This window comes from Carcharodon carcharias, chromosome 9, assembly GCF_017639515.1.
Source record: "Carcharodon carcharias isolate sCarCar2 chromosome 9, sCarCar2.pri, whole genome shotgun sequence".
NCBI classification, from domain to species: Eukaryota; Metazoa; Chordata; class Chondrichthyes; order Lamniformes; family Lamnidae; genus Carcharodon; species Carcharodon carcharias.
This window is the reverse complement of record NC_054475.1, coordinates 69461898-69480673: the sequence shown is the minus strand read 5'-3', so window position 1 is coordinate 69480673 and position 18776 is coordinate 69461898. Positions and strand designations below refer to the sequence as shown.

The following is an 18776-nucleotide window of genomic DNA, read 5'->3' as shown; positions in this document are numbered from 1 at the left end:
GTCCTTCCTTAATGTTACCTGGAATCTTGGGTATACAACTTTCTCTCCCTTCATCCAAATCCCTAATAGATATAGCAAAACGTTGAGACCCCAGTATAGATCCCAGGGGAACAACCCAGAGAATGTTCCCTTTATCCCTACTCTCTCTTTCACAACCAATTTCCAACCTAAAAGTTAATAGGTTACTCCCAATTCCATGTGTTCCCATTTTTTGCTAATAATTTCTTGTGTGGAATATTATTAATTGCCTCTCGAATTCTATATTGATGATGCCCATCGACACTCCTCTGCCCATCAGATTAGTGACTTTTTCAAAAAATTCTACCAGGAAGGATATGCATGCTGACACTCTATCTGATTGGCTTATTTGTTCAAGTACATGTTCACCAATGAAGCAAAAAATAACTGATTTTCTCCTTGGTTGAATTGTTCATTTTTTTGTTACTTTTTCATAAATATAATTGAGCCAGTCAGTTACAATACGATTGAAGGAGTTGATTTTTAATATATGTTTAATTGATTTGTTATGAGTACACTATGGAGTTGTGGTCTGTTAGCTGGTCTAATATATCATCTTCCCTTCCCCACAGGTACTGTGACCAGTTGAAAATCTCTGAATGTATACATGTTTTACAACCGTTCCTTCCCAGCATCCTGGATGGTTTGATGCATCTTGCTACACAGTTCAGTTCTGAAGTGCTGACCCTGGTCATGGAGACATTATGTGTTGTTTGCACCGTGGATCCTGCCTTCACCATTAGTGTAGAAAATAAAGTCTGCCCACTTACCATTGCAATCTTCCTCAAATACAGCAACGGTATGTGAACCTGCACAGTTGCTGGTTGCTGCTTTGTGTCAGTGTACCTGGCCATTATTTGATATTGTAACATATCAGAATTTGAGTTTCACCATAGAAGTATTTGGGTATGAGCTCACATTACACATTACTCAAAGCCACATAGGGGTTACAGTCCTGCTTGAGAATGGGGTGGTGGCGGAGGTTGCAGAGGAGATGTGCTTTCGAGCCAATTGGAAGTTGCGTGGTTTTAGAATTGGGTGTGGGTTGGTAAATCTTCCCTGTGAAGTGTGCAGGTACTTTGTATTGGGAGGATATTCATTCTAAAAGAAGCACCTCCTGTCAGGGGAGGGGAGCTAGTTTAATTAACAGCTTCACTACCATACCCTCTGTGAGGGAAGACGGTATGAGGCAAATCCTGAAACCCATCCCATTAGTATGTCTGGGCCATGGGGAGCGGAGTGGGGGTGTGAGGTCTAGAGGTTCAGTCTCAGGATGGGTGGGGTTCAATTTTTGGAGAAGGGCCTGTATTTACTGCTGTGGGTTTGGGAGAACTTGAAGTAACACTAGGATTTGGGTTGTGTGAAGTCTGCACTGGTGGCATCATTGCTCTGCTCCTTTATTAATTGGGTTAATAGTGGCTTCACCAGAGATTTTGTGCATGACATATACAAAGGATTGTTTTTCTCACTGTGCTTGCTGACTTTGAATCCCCAGATCCAGTGGTGGCATCGCTGGCTCAGGATATCTTCAAGGAGCTTGCACAGATAGAGGCCTGTCAAGGCCCCATGCAAATGAGGTTAATTCCAACTCTCATTAGCATAATGCACGCTCCTTCTGATAAAATCCCCTCTGGCCTCTGTGCGGTGAGTAATTCCTGCACATGTATCACTGAATTGGCGTAATACTTCTGGGCAATGGACCATCATTTGACAGTGATAACTTTATCTGCCTGCAGACTGCCATTGACATACTGACAACTGTAGTGAGAAATACCAAGCTGCCACTGTCGGAGGTGCTGATCTGTCAGGCGTTTCCTGTTGTGGCTCAGTGTACACTGCACACAGACGACAATGCAACCATGCAGGTAGGCAAGGCTCCAGTAGCATGGTGAAGAGCTGCATCCCAAACCAAACTCTGCCTCTGATCCGTGAAGGTCATTTGAAATCTATTGCTTGAACTGGGGAGGGGGTGGAACAATGGGATTAGTTTGGGATTGACACAGGACTATGGGAAAGTGCAGGCATTGGAATTACAAAAGCAAAATACTGCAGTTGCTGGAAATCCTTAGCAGGTCTGATAACATCTGCGGACAGAAACAGTTAAAGTTTCACCTTTTGTCAGAACTGGAAAATGTTCGAGATGTAACAGGTTGTAAGCAAGAACATCAATGAGTGACGAAGAACAAAACCACCAGACACCTCAAAGCGCTTTACAGCCAATGAAATGCTTTTTGAAGTGAAGTTGTGACTATTATAGGAAACGGGGCAGTTAATTTGTGTGCAGCAAACAGCAGTGTGATAATGACCAGATAATCTGTTTTCTTGTGATGTTGACTGAGGGATTACCCAAGACACCACTTCTTTGAAATAGTGCTGTGGGATCCTCTATATCCACCTGAGCAGGCAGATCGGATCTCAGTTTAACCTCTCATCTGAAAAACAGCACAATGCTCCCCAGTACTGCACTGTCAGTCTTGATTTTTGCGCTCAAGCCCTGGAGTGGGACTTGAACCCAGAAACTTGTGGTTCAGAGGCGAGTGCACTACCAACTGAACCACAGCTAACGCACAAGGCCGATGATAAGATGAAAGGCAGGAGAGATTAGGTGATTAAAATGGTTTATGGTGCTATGTAAGGGGAGATGGTAATGGAACAAGTAGCAAAGGACAATATCTCTAGATGAGGTGTAAATGGCAAAACAGAATTATCAAAGCTGCCGTCCAAAAACAAAAATACACAAAAAATAAGGGGGCTGAGATTATAATATGACATTTTTGAACTCACTAAGTCTGGAAGCCTATAAAGTACCGTTACCTTTACCTTTGGGATTGATACAGAGTTATGGGGAGAGTGCGAGTGTTAACATGGCTTTGGGAGAAACCGGGCAGTGGGATTGATGCAGTGTTATGGGGAGAGAGAGCAGTGTGTTGGGATTAATGTAGGATTAATACATGGTTATAGGGAGAGAGTGGGATAGTTGGATTTGTTTGGGCTTGTTACAAGGCTATTGGAAGAGAGTGGGATTCATTTGGGATTGTTGTGGTGAAATGCTAACAAAGTAGAGTATTAATGGTCCACATGACTATCTGTATTAATTGTATCTTAATTGTGTTTAATTGTGGGGAGGTGGTGGGCATTAACTGGGGATTCACTTGTGTTGCTATACATAGACTGACTGCAAATATTGTTGTTGGGTTAGTAGGTGCTTGTTTGTAATCTGTAATTTTGTAAATAAATGCTTATAAAAGTGTGTAGAGATTGGCTCCACTTATATCCTTTGCCAATTGGTTTTCTGGGTTAAACATCCTGTGCTATATAATTGTATGCTCCTATAGTGAAATCTGCCTCTCTTTTCTTGAAATCTATTTTATAGAATGGTGGAGAGTGCCTGCGAGCTTATGTGGCTGTGGCACTGGAGCAGATAGCACAATGGCATGATGACCAGGGTCACAACGGGCTCTGGTACGTCATGCAGGTGGTGAGCCAGCTTCTGGACCCACGTACCTCTGAATACACAGCAGCATTTGTAGGGCGACTGGTTTCCACGCTCATCTCTAAGGCTGGCTCACAGCTAGGAGACAACCTTGACCAGATACTGCGAGCAATCCTCAGCAAAATGCAGCAAGCAGAGACACTCAGTGTCATGCAGGTGGGTGTGGAGACTCTGATGAAATAGGTGGGTGAAGGGGTCAGCAGGGCAAGATGTTCAGGGGGTCGGGGGCGGGACACTCGCAGCAGGGGTGGGGGCGGGACGGGTGAAGGTGTGGGGTCAGGAGATGGGATGTCTGCCAGGGGTGGGGGAGAAGGTGGGGGCAATGGGCCTATGGCTCCAAGCCTGATGCACAAAGCTGAACTGGGTGTAAAATCAGCACCTGGTGCTGACCATCCAGTTAGAGCTGAGGCCTCTGCTGTTTTTGGACAGCATGTTGACACAAACTGTTCTTCAGGAAATTGCCAAAAGTTTAAGAAGTTGGAGTTGATGCATTGGCCTGCGTGATAACTTCGGGTGAGAGCAGGGCTTAGAGGGTTACCCTGGGAAAGAGACTGAACTCCGGTTGGATTCTGTATTTAAATTACAAGCTTGTTAAAAATGTTATTTGATAGAATAAGTTTTTTCCAATTGAAACATATACTTCCTTTCCCTTTAGGCTAAGTGGGAGCTGATGTAAAAGTATATTATTTCATGCGTCAACTACAGTTGTGAGCCAAGGTAGAGAGGTAGGGCATCATCTCAGCATAAGGGATGACCAGTTAGGACTGAGATGAGGAGGAATTTCTTCCCTCAGAAGATTGTGAACCTTTGGAATTTTCTACCCCATTTGGCTCTAGATGCTCCATTGTTTAGTATATTTCTGGCTGGGATAGCTGCACTTTTGGATTCCAAGGGAATTGAGGGGTATGGGAATTTGGCGGGGAAGTGGAGTTGAGGTCAAAAATCAGCTACAATCTTATTGAAGGTGAGAGCAAGCTCAAGGGATGGTAAGGCATATTCTTGTTCCTTTTCCTTATGTCCTTGTGATCATCTTGTTTTTGCTACACCCTCTAAATCAAGGAGATCACTGTTCCATTTCTCTCTCCAGTCTCTGATCATGGTGTTCGCACACCTCGTTCACAATCAGCTGGAGCCTCTGCTGGAGTTTCTGTGCAGTCTGCCTGGACCCACCGGGAAACCTGCTCTAGAGTTTGTCATGTCTGAGTGGACAAGTCGGCAGCCTCTCTTCTACGGACAATATGAGGGCAAAGTCAGGTGTGCTATCTGTTCCATTTGGGAGGAGGGGTACCGATGATTTGGGCAATGGGTGCAGACAATTGAGGGGAGATACCAGGTGGACAGACAACTGGGTGAGACAAACATTATTACAGCGGTTCAGAAATAGAAGTCAGTCGCAGGAATAATGCAGGTTGACTGAGATGGGTTTGGAGCACACTTGAAGGCAAATTGCAGAAAGATGCAAGAGTATAGTGATAATGGGAGACTTCAAATATCCTAAAAGATTCGGAAATAAGGTCAGAGTCTGGGAGGAATTCTTGTAATGTGTACAAGAGAAATTTCTTGATCAGTGTGTTTCCAGCCCAACGAGGAAGGAAGCAGTGCTGGACTTTTTTGGGGGAATAAAGTGGGCCAATTAGACATGTTTCAGTGGGAGATCAGTTGGGAAACAGTGATCACAATTCATTTAATTTTAAGTAGTTATAGTAAATAACAAGGTCCAATCAAATGAGGAAAGATTGAACTGGAGATGGGGCTAATTTCAACGAGTTGGAAAGGGATCTGGCCCAGAAATGGATTGGAATCAAAGATTGGCAGGTAAACGAGTAAATAAGCAATGGTTGGCTTTCAAACTGAGGGTGGTTGGAGTATGGAGGAGACACATCTCCACAAGGAGGAAAAGGAAGGACATTCAAAGCTAGAGCTCCCTGGATGACTAATGATAGATTAAAATGAAACCGAAAAAAACAAGCTTATCACACGTCAGGTTGATAATACAGTAGAGAAGCAACCAGAAAAAGTACAAGGGAAAACTGATGGGGATAATACAGGGACAGAGTTAATGAGAATTGTTTAGCATAATTAGTTAAAAGGGTTGTTAAAAGGACCAATTAGGGACCAACAATGAGATCTTCTGGAGTCAGAGGATATGACTGAAGTACTTGACTCTGTCTTCACCAGAGAAGATATCACACTAAAGGATGAAGTAGTAGTGAAATTGGATTGGATAAAAATAAGTAGGCAATATTTAAAAGCTAATTTGGGTGGGTGAAGGTGATTTGGAGAAATTTGATGTGACTGTCTTAGGCATGCTTTACTACTTTTCTGACCTTTGGTGTGTGTGCTCTATGTGTGTTTGATGTAAATCTAAAATAGAAAGCGTTCCACTTCCAAGTACATCCTTCGCATCCAAAATCAGAGAAATAAGTTTTATAGAGCCCCCTGTAATGTTGTAAAGAGGCTGTAATTGAGTTTTTCAGGACTGGTCATTAACCAGATTGTGTTAACTCCACAGCACCGTAGCAATGTGTAAACTCTTACAACATGGCATTAACACAGATGACAAGAGGCTGCGGGATATCATGGTGAAAGGGGAAGAAATATTCAATGCCGATGAGGGAATACGCACTCGCTCCAAGGCAGCAAAAAGTAAGAATTTCCAAATTCAAATCCAAACTTTGAAGAGCAGAACTTGTCAGCCTCTTTAAAAAGTCCCAAATCCGATATTTTTAAACAAATGGAACACTGGTAATGTCATCACAGGGTGATTTGATTTTGACTAGAAACTGCTTATAAACTGAGTGTGAAGTTTTTGAGTGTGTGTGCAGGAAGGAGCGTATGAAGAGAATGTAGAACAATGTTTTTAAATGGCAAAAAAAGGAGCAGAACATTTGACCTGTGAGTTGACACTTCTGCAGTAAATTGGAAATGAGGGAGAGAATCGTGCAGTACGTGCACTGCAGTGACTGACCTGTAAACTCTCCATTGAATTGGAGAAGGTAAAATGGGGTCAGTGGAGAGAGAACATTAAGGTAGGGGAAAAGGTAAATTCAAGGATTGCCTGTGAACACAGAGCTGGGTAAGAGTTGGGTGAGTCACGTGGCTTAGTAAACAAATTGACGACAGGAATTAGGTGTAGAGGGTAGAGGAAGTGATAATCTAAACCAAGGGACAACAGTAAGTATATAAATAATCAGTCATTAAATAGATCTAAGGGGATAAAATTAATATTAAGTAAAAGGTATTCAAATTGTATAAAATAAAAATCTGGTATGTATAATTAAATAAATAGAAGTAAGAGATACTAAACTAAAACAATTTGATATAGAAATATATACACATATATACTTTTAAGCAAAATGATGAATCAGCTGAGAGCAGTTCCTTGCAGTTCCTGTACATGTGGGAGCTCCAGGGCACTTCATGCAAATAACCATGGATCCAGTTGCTTGAGTTGAAGGCACCTCTGGAGTTACTGCAGGGCATGCAGGAGGCTGAGAATTGGCTGGAGTTCTTGTTCCAGGAGGTGGTCACCCTGTAGTTACAGTGAGTTCAGAAGAGCACTAAGTGGGTGGTCATCTGTACGAAGCAGCAGACAGTGCAGGAATCCTCTGGGACTGTGGTGCATTCAAACTGGTTTGCAACACTGAATGAGCGTATTGAAGAAATAGGGTGACAAAGTGAAAACCAGCGTTTATTTGTTAAAAGCAGATTGTATTCGACTAACCTGGATTGAGTTTTCATTGAATTAAGGGAGAGGACGAATGAGGGCAGTGCAATTGAGGTGTATATGGACTTTCAGAAGGCATTTGATAAAGTATCACATTATAGACTTGTTAGCAAAATTGAAGCCCATATAATTAAAGGAGCAGGATGCAAAAACTGACTAGGGGACAGAAAGCAGAGAGTAGTGATGATTGTTTTTCAGACCTGGGGGAGGTATACAGTGGGGCTCCCCAGGGCACAATATTAGGACCACTGCTTTTTTTGATGTATATTAATGACCTGAGCTGTTGTATATAAGACATAAAGTTTGCAGATGACACAAAACTCGGATGCAGTAACCAATGAGGGGGATAGAGAAAATGGGCTTCTCCACTTTGGAACAGGGAAAAGGAGATTTGATAGAAGTGTTCAAAATCTTGGGTCATGATAAAGTAAATAGGAGAAACAATTTTCAGTGGTGGACTGGCTTAGTAACCACAATCACTGGCTAGGACGTATTGGGTGGAATTGTCTGTTTCTGTGCTGTAAATACTACTTTGTAACCAGATAAAATAGATTTAATTGACAAAAGAGGCAACGTGACATGAAATAACTTTCAAAAGAGAGTTGGATAAATACTTGAAGGGAAAAAATTGAAGGACTTTGGGGGCAGAGCAGGGCAGTGGGGGCTAGCAGATGCAGTAGGCTGACTGGCAGCCTTCTATGATGTATGGTTCTCTACGAATCATCGACAAAGGATTGGCAGAAGGTCAATTTGAAGACTTGACATATGGTTAAGCAATAGGGTTGTTGGGACTACTAAACTTTTGGTAAATATTCTGGTTGTTTGTGGACTCAACAGTTTAAAAAGTACAGATAACCGGGGAGCTCTAATTTGTGAACAGTTATCCTGCACTGTGCAATGCTTAATTTGTTCTCAGCCCTCCTTAGCCTGGGCTTAATTCTCTGGTCTTGGTATATTTGGTTTGTTTGAGCAGATCCAGAGCGTTGGACCAACATTCCTCTGCTAGTAAAACTCTTCAAGCTGCTCATTGGTGAACTCTCCAGTGTCATGGAAGCAAATATCTCACGGCAATCCACAGCAGCAGAGTGGAATCAAGGTATAGACCCGGACAGTGTGAATGTTTGCTCCCTCTCCTTGCCTCATAAATGACCCCTATTATCAAAGACAAATTGTCCTTTATTGTTTGATTCTTAAAATAACACCTGAAGTATTTTTCTTTGAAGGTGCCATTCCCAGACTCTTGTGTATTTTACAAAGCTTACTCAATATAAAACTGACTCTTCAAATTCTAACTCCATTAGCTCCTTTCAGTTTGTAACTGGAGGAGGATGATCTCTTGCCTGTTCAATGTCACCTGTGTTAGAATCATTCAAGGTAGTGTTTAAATTATGTTTTAGAATTTAGCATTGGCACTAAACCTCCAGATGGTGCTGTTGTGCTGTGTTGCTCCTACCATATTGTTCAATGACCAGCTGTTGTTTCAAAGGATACTCACCTTGATACACAGCTACATGGGGCTACGCAGCTACATCGGCCACAGTACAGATTTCTAAATGCTCATTCCACCACACTTACACAATGCATTCATTTCTTTACAGTCTTAATGCAGCTGCCAGCAACTCTTATCAGGCTGCTAACTGTGTCTTTAGTTTAAATTCAGTGGTTTTGGAAAAATATTAAATGAGCACTGATGCTCGGTGTCATGTTATTTGTCAGAACTTATACTTTACCTTTTAATCTGTGCACCCATTCTGCACCAGGCACCAACATTTAGCAAGCTTGGCTCCAGAAGACATTTTTCCAGTCAGCCTGGTGTGAGAATAGGTCAAACATTTTGTTTTGGCTATCTTTGTAGGCACTAAGAGATTGTGAACATAATGTGTCAACAGGACAAAGAGCAGGTGATACTAAAACAAGTGGGGGTTAAGTTCCAGGACTGACAGGTTGTGGCTTTTGAGTCTTACTCCCATGTAGTTCAGAATGGTGCAGTGTTGGAGGTGGCATCCTTCACTGAAACTAAGGCACCTGTTTAGGCAAATGTTAATGATCCTGTGACACTTCTTGTAGAAAAGAAGTGAACTTCTCATCTTCCTCCCTCAACAAAACACATTGACAGGTTATCCATCTTAGCGTTGTTTAGGGCATCTTGTTATGTGAAAAATGATTGCCACCTTTATCCACATAACAATAAACTCACTTCAATGTAGTTCATTACGCATGAAGTATCAGATGTGGCTGAGATGTATAATAAGGTTCAGTGTAAATATAAATGTCTCACTCACTCTTCCTTGTAACAGTGTTGTGGGCTAAGATGAGAAAAAATACTAACATCAAGGTGAGAGAAAAGGTTGACAGTGATCTACACAAGCACTCTAGACATGAAGTGGCAGGTCCTCTGCATCTGCTACACAGTTACTCTTTCTACATGTATGGTGATAAAGGCTAAGCCAACTGGTGGTTCACCTTCATGCAGAGGATCCATGTATAGTAGCATGGTAGTATGTTATTGGGCTAGTAATCCAGAGGCCTGGACTAATGATCCGGAGACTGCTGGGGGAATTTAAATTCAGTTAATTAAATAAACTTGGAATAAAAAGCTAGTCTCTGTAAAAATGACCATCAAACTGATTGTTGTAAAAGCCCATCTAGTTCACTAATGTCATTTAGGGAAGGAAATCTGATGTCCCTACCCATTCTGGCCTATATATTACCACAGCAGTGTGATTGATTATTAACTGAAATGGTGCAGCAAGGCATTCAGTTATATTTCAGCACCACCACAACCTTCAGGGCAGTTAGGGTGCACAATAAATGCTGGCCTTGCCAACGACACCCGCATCCAAAAAATGTGTAAAAACCAGATATCTCCGCCTATTTTCATGACTGAGCCATTGGGGGAAACATTAACTTTAGACAGCCATCAGCATGCGTTTCTTTGAGGTCAGAGGTCATGTCTGGTATATTCTGAAAGGTATCCTCTTTGTGGACCCTTTTTTGTGCATTTCTTTCATCCCTCTGACCTCATGGGTAAGTCAAAAGATTTCAGCATACCAAGAGTGAGAGTCACTGTGCTGATATTCTTGGCACAACAAATGATTGACTTGGGCAATTTGTCAGTGAGCAGGGCCTAGAACAGTGCTTTAAATTGAATTATGTTCAGGTTGCAGCTGTTACAATAAGCTTGGTCAGTTAGGGAATCACCTACCTTCTGCTGTCTCTTTGGAAATGACCAGCTGTTGTTTCACAGGATACTCACCTCGATACACAGCTACATGGGGCTACGCAGCTACATCGGCCACAGTACAGATTTCTAAATGCTCATTCCACCACACTTACACAATACACAGTTTGATCTTAACTGTTTTGCTTAATGTGTCCACTATTCAAACCATGTGTATTATACATAGGCAGCTGCACTGTTGCCATTTAGCGTGGAAATTAGTGAACCGCATGCCCTGTTTGAGGATCTGTTGGAATCTGTAGCAAAGGTTGCTTCCCAGTCTCCTTGGCCATCAGTTGTATTCGTGTCATTTTATTTGTTGCCCCATAGGTCAGGACTGAAACCCTGTATGCAGGTGCTTGCTCGTACTATTGTGTCTGAAAGTGATTTATTCTGAATGAGTAGTACCAGAGAGTTGAATGGGAATTTTAATTGGTAAGAAAGGGGCTCAGAGGGTACATTTTACAAAAGTAACAGATCTGTCAGGTTCCAATTGACAGCACATCAAGGCTGCCACCTGGAAGATTCTGGCCTTGGCTGACCTATAGCATGCAGCAATTCTTTCAGCAGGGGGATTATGACTTTTGTATGGGCTCTCCCCATCCTAAATTGGCCTTCCCTGTAGGGGTGTCTTTGTTCATCTGGTGATATGTATTCTGCACACACAAGAACCCTGTCCCCATCCACCGTCAAGATGAGAGGATGGTGGGGTGTGGCGGGAGAATTAGAGTCATAGAGTTTACAGCATGGAAAGAGGCCCTTCGGCCCATTGTGTCCGTGCCAGTAATCAAGCCCCTATCTACTCTAATCCCTTTTTCCAGCACTTGGCTCGTAACCCTGTATGCTATGGCATTTCAGGTGTTCATCTAAATACTTCTTAAGTGTTGTGAGGGTTCCTGCCTCTACCATCCTTTCAGGCAGTGAGTTCCAGATACCCTCCTTTCTCTGGGTGAAAACATTTTTCCTCAAATCCCCTCTAAACCTCCTGCCCCTTAACTTAAGTCTATGCCCCTTGGTTATTGACCCCTGCACTAAGGGGAAACATTTCTTCCTATCTATGCCCCTCATAATTTTGTACACCTCAATCAGGTCCCCCCTCAGCCTTCTCTGCTCTAAGGAAAACAACCCCAACCTATCCAATCTCTCTTCATAGCTGAAACGCTCCAGCCCAAGCAACATCCTGGTGAATCTCCTCTGCACCCTCTCTAGTGCAATCACATCCTTCCTATAGTGTGGCGACCAGAACTGCACACAGTATTCCAGCTGTGGCCTAACTAATGTTTTTTCCAGCTGCATCATAACCTCTCTGCTCTTGTATTCAATGCCTTGACTAATAAAGGGAAGTATCCCATATGCCATCTTAACTACCTTATCTACCTGTCCTGCTGCCTTCAGGGATCGATGGACATGCACACCAAGGTCCTTCTGACCCTCTGTACTTCCTAGAGTCCTACCATTTATTGTGTATTCCCTTGCCTTGTTAGTCCTCCGAAATGCATCACCTCACACTTTTCAGGATTAAACTCCATTTGCCACTGCTCTGTCCATCTGACCAGCCCGTCTATATTGTCCAATAGTCTAAGGCTTTGCTCCTTATTTACCGCATCACCAATTTTCGTGTCATCTGCAAACTTATTGATCATATCTCCTACATTCATGTCTAGATCATTAATGTACACTACAAAAAGCAAGGAACCCAGCACCGAACCCTGCGGTAAGCCACTGGACACCGGCTTCCAGTTGCAAAAACAACCTTCGACCATCACCCTCTGCCTCCTGCCACTAAGCAAATTTTGGATCCAATTTGCCAAATTGCCCTGGATCCCATGGGCTCTTTCCTTCTTGACCAGTCTCGTCTGCGAGACCTTGTCAAAAGCCTTATTGAAATCCATGTAGACTACATCAACTGCACTACCCTCATCCACACACCTAGTCACCTCCTCCAAAAATTCAATCAAATTTGTTAGACATGATCTCCCCCTGACAAAGCCATATTGACTATCCCTCATTATTCCCTGCCTCTCCAAGTGGAGATTAATCCTGCCCCTCAGAATTTTTTCCAAAAATTTCCCTACCACTGATGTTAGACTTACTGGCCTATAGTTCCTGGTTTATCTCTACTGCCCTTCTTGAATAATGGTACCACATTCGCTGTCCTCCAATCCTCTAGTACTTATCCTGTGGCCAGAGAGGATTTGAAAATTAGTGTCAGAGTCCCTGCAATCTCCTCCGTTGCCTCCCATAGAAGCCTGGGATACATCTCAACTGGGCCTGGGGATTTATCCACTTTCAAGCATATTAAAACCGTTAATACCTCCTCCCTCTCAAAACTAATTTGTTCAAGTATATCACAGTCCCCCTCCCTGATTTCTATACCTACATCGTCCTTCTCTATATTGAATACGGATGCAAAGTACTCATTTAAAACCTTACCAAGTATTCCGACTCCTCATACAGATTGCCACTTTGGTCCCTAATGGGCCCTATTATTTTCCTTGTTATCCTCTTGTCCCTAATATACTTATAAAACACCTTTGGATTTTCCTTTATTTTACCTGTCAATCTTTTTTCATGTCCCCTCTTCCTCTCCTAATTTCTTTTTATTTCGGGAGGACTAACAAGGCAAGGGAATACACAATGAATGGTAGGACCCTAGGAAGTACAGAGGGTCAGAGGGACCTTGGTGTGCATGTCCAAGTGTGCATTTTCTATACTCCTCTAGGGTTTCCGTGGTTTTGAGCTCTTGGTATCTACCATAAGCTTACCTTTTTTTCCTTATCCAATCCTGTACATTCCTCGACATCCAGAGTTCTCTGGACTTGTTGGTCCCACCCTTCACCTTTACGGGGACATGTTGATCCTGCACTCTCACTATTTCCTTTTTGAATGACTCCCACTACTCTGATGTAGATTTTCCTATAAGTAGCTGCTCCCAGTCCACTTTGGCCAGACCCTGTCTTATCATATTGAAATCAGCCTTCCCCCAATTCAGGACTTTTATTTCCGGTCCATCTGTGTCCTTTTCCATAACTACCTTAAATCTTACTGAGTTATGGTACTATCACTGAAATGCTCCCCCGCTGACACTTTTACCACTTGCCCGGCTTTGTTCCCTAAAACTAGGTCCAGCACCTTGTCTTGTAGGACTTTGTGTGATGGCTTAAGAAGCTTTCCTGGATACATTTTAGAATTCCGCCCTCCCTAAGCCTTTCAGGCTTTGTCTATCCCAGTTAATATTGGGGAAGTGAAATCCCTTACTATTATTACCCTATTATCTTTACACTTCTCTGAGGTTTGCTTACATATCTGCCCTTCTATCTCTCCCAGACTGTTTGGATTTGGAGGCCTATGGTACACTCCCGACAATGTGATTGCCCCTTTTTGTTTTTAAGTTTTACCATTTGGCTTCAGTTAAGAAACCTTCTAAGATATCAATAAGCAGTAAATGGCTCCTTGATCAATATTGCGACACCACCTCCTCTTTTACACTCCATGTCCTCCACCATCTCGGCTGAAGGTTGTATGCCCTGGAAAATTGAGCTGCCAGTCTTGCCCCTCCCTCAACCATGTCTCTGTGACAGCAATGATATCACATCCCATATGTTAATCAAATCCGTCAACTCATCTGCCTTGCTCACAAGACTCCTTGCATTAAAGTAAATGCCATCCAGCCTTGCCATGCTCCCTTGTTCCTTAACTTGACTATACACACTGCCTTCCAGAGTAACTTGGTTTTTCTTCTATACTTGCCTGTGCATCACCCCCAGTATACCTCCACTCCATAGCTTATCCTCCTGCCAAATTTGTTTAAACCCCTACCAACAACACTAGCAACCCCTCTTTTCCCCCCGCCCCACCCCTGGCAAGGATGTTGGTCCCGTTCTGGTTCAGGTGCTATCCGTCGAACTTGTACAGGCTCCACCTTTCCCAGAAATGGACCCAGTGATCCAGAATCTGAAGCCCTTCCTCCTGCTCCAGCTCTTCAGTCACACATTCATCTGCTCTATCCGCCAATCCCAAATGCACTAGCACGTGGAGTAATTCAGCGATTACAAGCTTTTGAAATCCTGCTTTTCAATCTGCTACCTAGCTCCTTAAATTCTTGTTGCAGGACCTCATCCCTCTTTCTACCTACGTCGTTTGTACCAGTGTGAACTCCAACCTCTGGCTGCTCATCCTCCTGCTTCAGAATGCTCTGCAGCCGTTCAGTGACATCCCTGATCCTGGCCCCAGGAAGGCAACACACCATCCTGGAGTCACGTCTGTGGCTGCAGAAAAGCCTGTCCGTACCCCTCACTATTAAGTCTCCTATTGTTCTTCCTCTCTTTCTCCTCCCGCCTTGTGCAGCAGGGCTCTGGCTGCACTCCCCAGAGGAACCGTCACACTCACCGTTTTCCAACATGCAAACTGTTCTTGAATGAGAACCACTCTGGGGCTTTTGTGACTACCTGCCCATGTCTCTTCTGACTGGTGGTCACCCATTCCTTCTCTGACTGCACTTCCTTAAACTGCTGGGTGACCACTTCTAAAAACGTGCTATTCACGTAACTCAGCCTCGCGGATGCACTGCTGTGCTTCCAGCCAATGCTCAAGCTCTGAAACCCAGCGCTCAAGCTGGTCAAACCAGTGGCACTTTCTGCAGATGTGGTCATCCAGAGTGCCAGGAGTGTCTTAAGACTTCCCACGTACTGCAGGTCGTGCAACACACAGGACTGAGCTCCCCTGCCATACCTTTAGTTAAAATGCCCTTACCCTAAATTTAAGCCAAGTAAAACATTATTTAAGTTTCTTCCTTTTTTTAAAAAGAAAGCTAGAACTCTTACCTTTCCTTGATGTAGCTTTAAAGTGGAGAAAAACAACTTACCCACTACCTACCAATCAGCTCTCTGCTTTGCGCTGATGTCACTTTTGTCAGCCTTTTTGAATTCTGGTGAGATCCCTGTTGGGGTTAGCTGCTGCTCCGACTGGCTTGATCTGGGCCTCGACCTTCAGGCTTTTATTGAGAAGCTTCGCTGGCACTGTTCACCCCCAGGCTCGCTCTGCTCCACTCCCACTGCTGCTCCGACTGGGACTTAACTTAATGTTTGGTTTTTGGTTAGTTTCTATTTGCTTTCACACTGAAATGAGTGCTGTAGCACAGGTCCTGGAGCTTTATTCAGTATGGAAGTAAGACCCGCTCTTCACTCTTATCAAGCCAGCCAATAATCCTAATCAATCCATGCACTGCAACAATGTCTTGGTGCTTCCTTGGATAAGGGAGTCTGGATTAGAGAAATATAAGGAACTGGGTACGGTGCATTCAACCCTGGTCTTTTCACCCCAGCCCAGCTTTCTGACTCCCGAGTTGAGACTGAGATTGAACAGTCTTAATGCAGTCACTTATGGGAGTGGATCCATGGATTCAAACCCTAAACAACAATCCTACCAAGAGAGGAATCAGTGCAGCGGTGGCTGAGACACAAATGGAAAATGCCACACTGCAGCATTCTGAAGTTAGGACTCTAGAGGGAACTCCTATTGGCATCTCACTGTGTCACAGCTAACCAGAGAGTGCTTGCTGCTGATACTGAAATAGCGTCCCATTCACCAACATTGATCACAAAATTCACATTAAAAATCTGGGAAATTAAAAAGCAACAGCAATGAAGCAGCACACTTGCACCTTTTCTCATTGTGTGCAATACATGTACCCTCACCCTGTTCCAATGGTTTACAACACGCACCCCATTACTGTTAAATGCCTAACTGTGTGAAGCTGATTTTTCTGCGTCTCATATTCAGATGAAGTTAATGACATGTGGGAGGACCAAGATGATGATGATGATGAGGATGATGACGAGGGTTTAGCGGGACAGCTGTTATCAGATCTACTCAATCCAGGAGTAGGCGTTAGATATGGTAAGAAGCTGTACAAACTATTGTCAGTATTTGAAAAGACCCAGCTCTTGTTTTTTTTGACACATTGGGCAGTCCATTTTTGTATGTGCATCATGTCATTTATTGTCGGGATCATTTTGGTCAAATCTAGTTGTTCGTTGCAGCTGGAAATTGCTATGTTTTATAACTTGTTTTAAAAGTTATTGGGTTTTCTCCTAGATACAGGTAATAATTGGAGCCATTATTTGTGAATTAAAATGTTGCTGTTGAATTTTAAATGAGTAATTAGCTCTGTATGGGTAACAAAACAAAATACTGGAGGCACTCAGCATCTGTTGAGAGAAAAGGAGTCACTCGTGTCCCAGAATCCTTAATATTACAGTTCAACAGCATTTCAAAAAGAGCAAACCAAGAGAAGGGGGGAACAAATACACAAAAAAAAAATGAATGACCTGTGAGTGCTTGATGGAGAATATGAGATAGTTAAATAGCAGAACTGATATGTAGAGGAGGGAAAAGAATGGATAATGATAGATCTCAGAGAAATTTTAAAATGTGTTAACACAATGTGTGTGTGTTAAGAGCTAAAGGGCACAGGGAAGCATGAACAACTGACAAAGAGCAGACTCTAGAAGTCAGGTGCAGGCCACCCCGACAGCACCATCCTCTGATAGGGGCCCCTTTCCCGCTCCATGTTATAACATGCACACATTGCAGCTTGAAGACGTCCATTGTTGTTGCTGTTTAGCTGCACTGTGGTTTAATGGTTCTGTATTCTGACAGATGCTCAGCATATGTCCATGAGCCAGTCTAACCTCAGGTTTCAGTGGAGTGTGAGGATCTTTACTCTCACCACATTGTTTAACTTCAGTTTCTATTTTAAGCTGATTCACTGGTTATCAGAAAGCAATGGCTTTCTTTCCCTAGACCCTTATGGCTACTACTCACACCAGCAGTTTTGTATTTTATACTTGTCACAGGCTCAAAATAGTCTTGACTTCCAACCTGCGGTCCCATTAACCAAACTAGGGACAAATTTAATGTTGCATTATCTAAATTGTCGAGCTTTACAAATAAGGAATAACTCCCAGCTTTTGCTGGGAAAATATTAAAGATTGTTACGGAACTTGCTGCCTTTAATCCGCTGATTGGAAAATGTAGAAATGGTTTGAGGAAGGCTGTCTGGAGTTGATTAGGTGATGATTAGATAAAGTATGCACAAAAATGCCGATTTAGAAAAAACATCAAACTCGAGCTGGCCCTCGATTACTGAATTTTGGATCTGAAGCAGATGGTAGATGCACAACAGACAAAACAGAATGAAGAGCAAAAAGATCAATTCTAAGTAGAGGGGAGAATTTTAAAATGGGGCAATCGATACAGGGCATTAATAATCATCCTACATTTCTGGGTTCCCACTACATACAGAGCTTCAGTGAGTTGATCTCACACGAGCAGCCTCTGCAGATTAATATGTATACATGGCACTCAAGGTGACTAAGAGAAAATCGGAGATGATAGGTAGCTCGTCCACCTCCATTTTATTCTAAAACAAAAACAGAATTACCTGGAAAAACTCAGCAGGTCTGGCAGCATCGGCGGAGAAGAAAAGAGTTGACGTTTCGAATCCTCGTGACCCTTCTTTGTTGTTTTTATCCATTTTATTCTATTCCCCAGAATCATCGAATTGTAAATTGGAATGCTTAAGTTGACGGTGTGGATGGAATCTTCAACTTGCCCATTGATTGGCTTAAAAAAGATCAGTCACCCTGAGGAACAGGGCATTCACACTGTCTTTGGACTTCATTGAATGATTAAATAATGAGAGATGATTTCTAAAGATTTTGATGTGATTTATTGCACCTATTTGAAGCTCATAGGGATGTAATGGTGTGTTCTTTTTAAACAGATGATGATTATTATGATGAGGATGATGAAGATGATCCAGACACTCTGAAAGATCCCTTGTATCAAGTTGATTTACAGGTACTTGGGAGTCATCATTAAATGGGATGAGATGGGGATTTTTAAATTTGCCATGAGTGTAGCAGAGGTTTTGGATAAATTATCCTGCATAGGACTTATGGAAACAAGGGAAGGGAATAGTGTCGCACAAGTGCTTCCTTTGAGGGAGTTGGTGAACACTGGGCAACTTCCAATGGACTGAAATGAGGCAAATACAGGGGTGCACAGCTAGATTTTCCAACACCCTCTGTGATGGGGAGTGAGAGGCCCTGGAAGGCAGGGATGGGGGGGGCGCATGTGAGACTCAGGTGTGCGCGGGACGTGTGAGACTCGCGTGGTTGGGTGGGTGTGAGGCTCTGGAGGACGTGGGGTGAGTGGCTCTGGGGGACGCGGGGGTGGGGGGGGGAGTTGAGTGCCTCTGAGGGGCAAGTTGGGGTGAGCAGCTCGGGGTGGGGCAGCTGGGTGTGTGCCTTTTG

The 18776-nt window shown here is 43.2% G+C and overlaps 1 protein-coding gene across 3 annotated transcripts in view; it reads left to right on the top strand.

Annotated features, from left to right (window-relative positions):
* ipo9 (importin 9) overlaps positions 1-18776 on the top strand; it is a 141347-nt gene that overhangs the window by 120647 nt on the left and 1924 nt on the right. For all 3 annotated transcript variants that reach the window (XM_041195955.1, XM_041195954.1, XM_041195956.1), the window contains 9 exons: positions 591-817; positions 1514-1662; positions 1755-1883; positions 3392-3667; positions 4599-4765; positions 6024-6157; positions 8212-8334; positions 16240-16356; positions 18245-18321. In XM_041195955.1, coding sequence (XP_041051889.1) covers positions 591-817; positions 1514-1662; positions 1755-1883; positions 3392-3667; positions 4599-4765; positions 6024-6157; positions 8212-8334; positions 16240-16356; positions 18245-18321 — 1399 coding nt within the window. The remainder of the gene's footprint in view (positions 1-590; positions 818-1513; positions 1663-1754; positions 1884-3391; positions 3668-4598; positions 4766-6023; positions 6158-8211; positions 8335-16239; positions 16357-18244; positions 18322-18776) is intronic.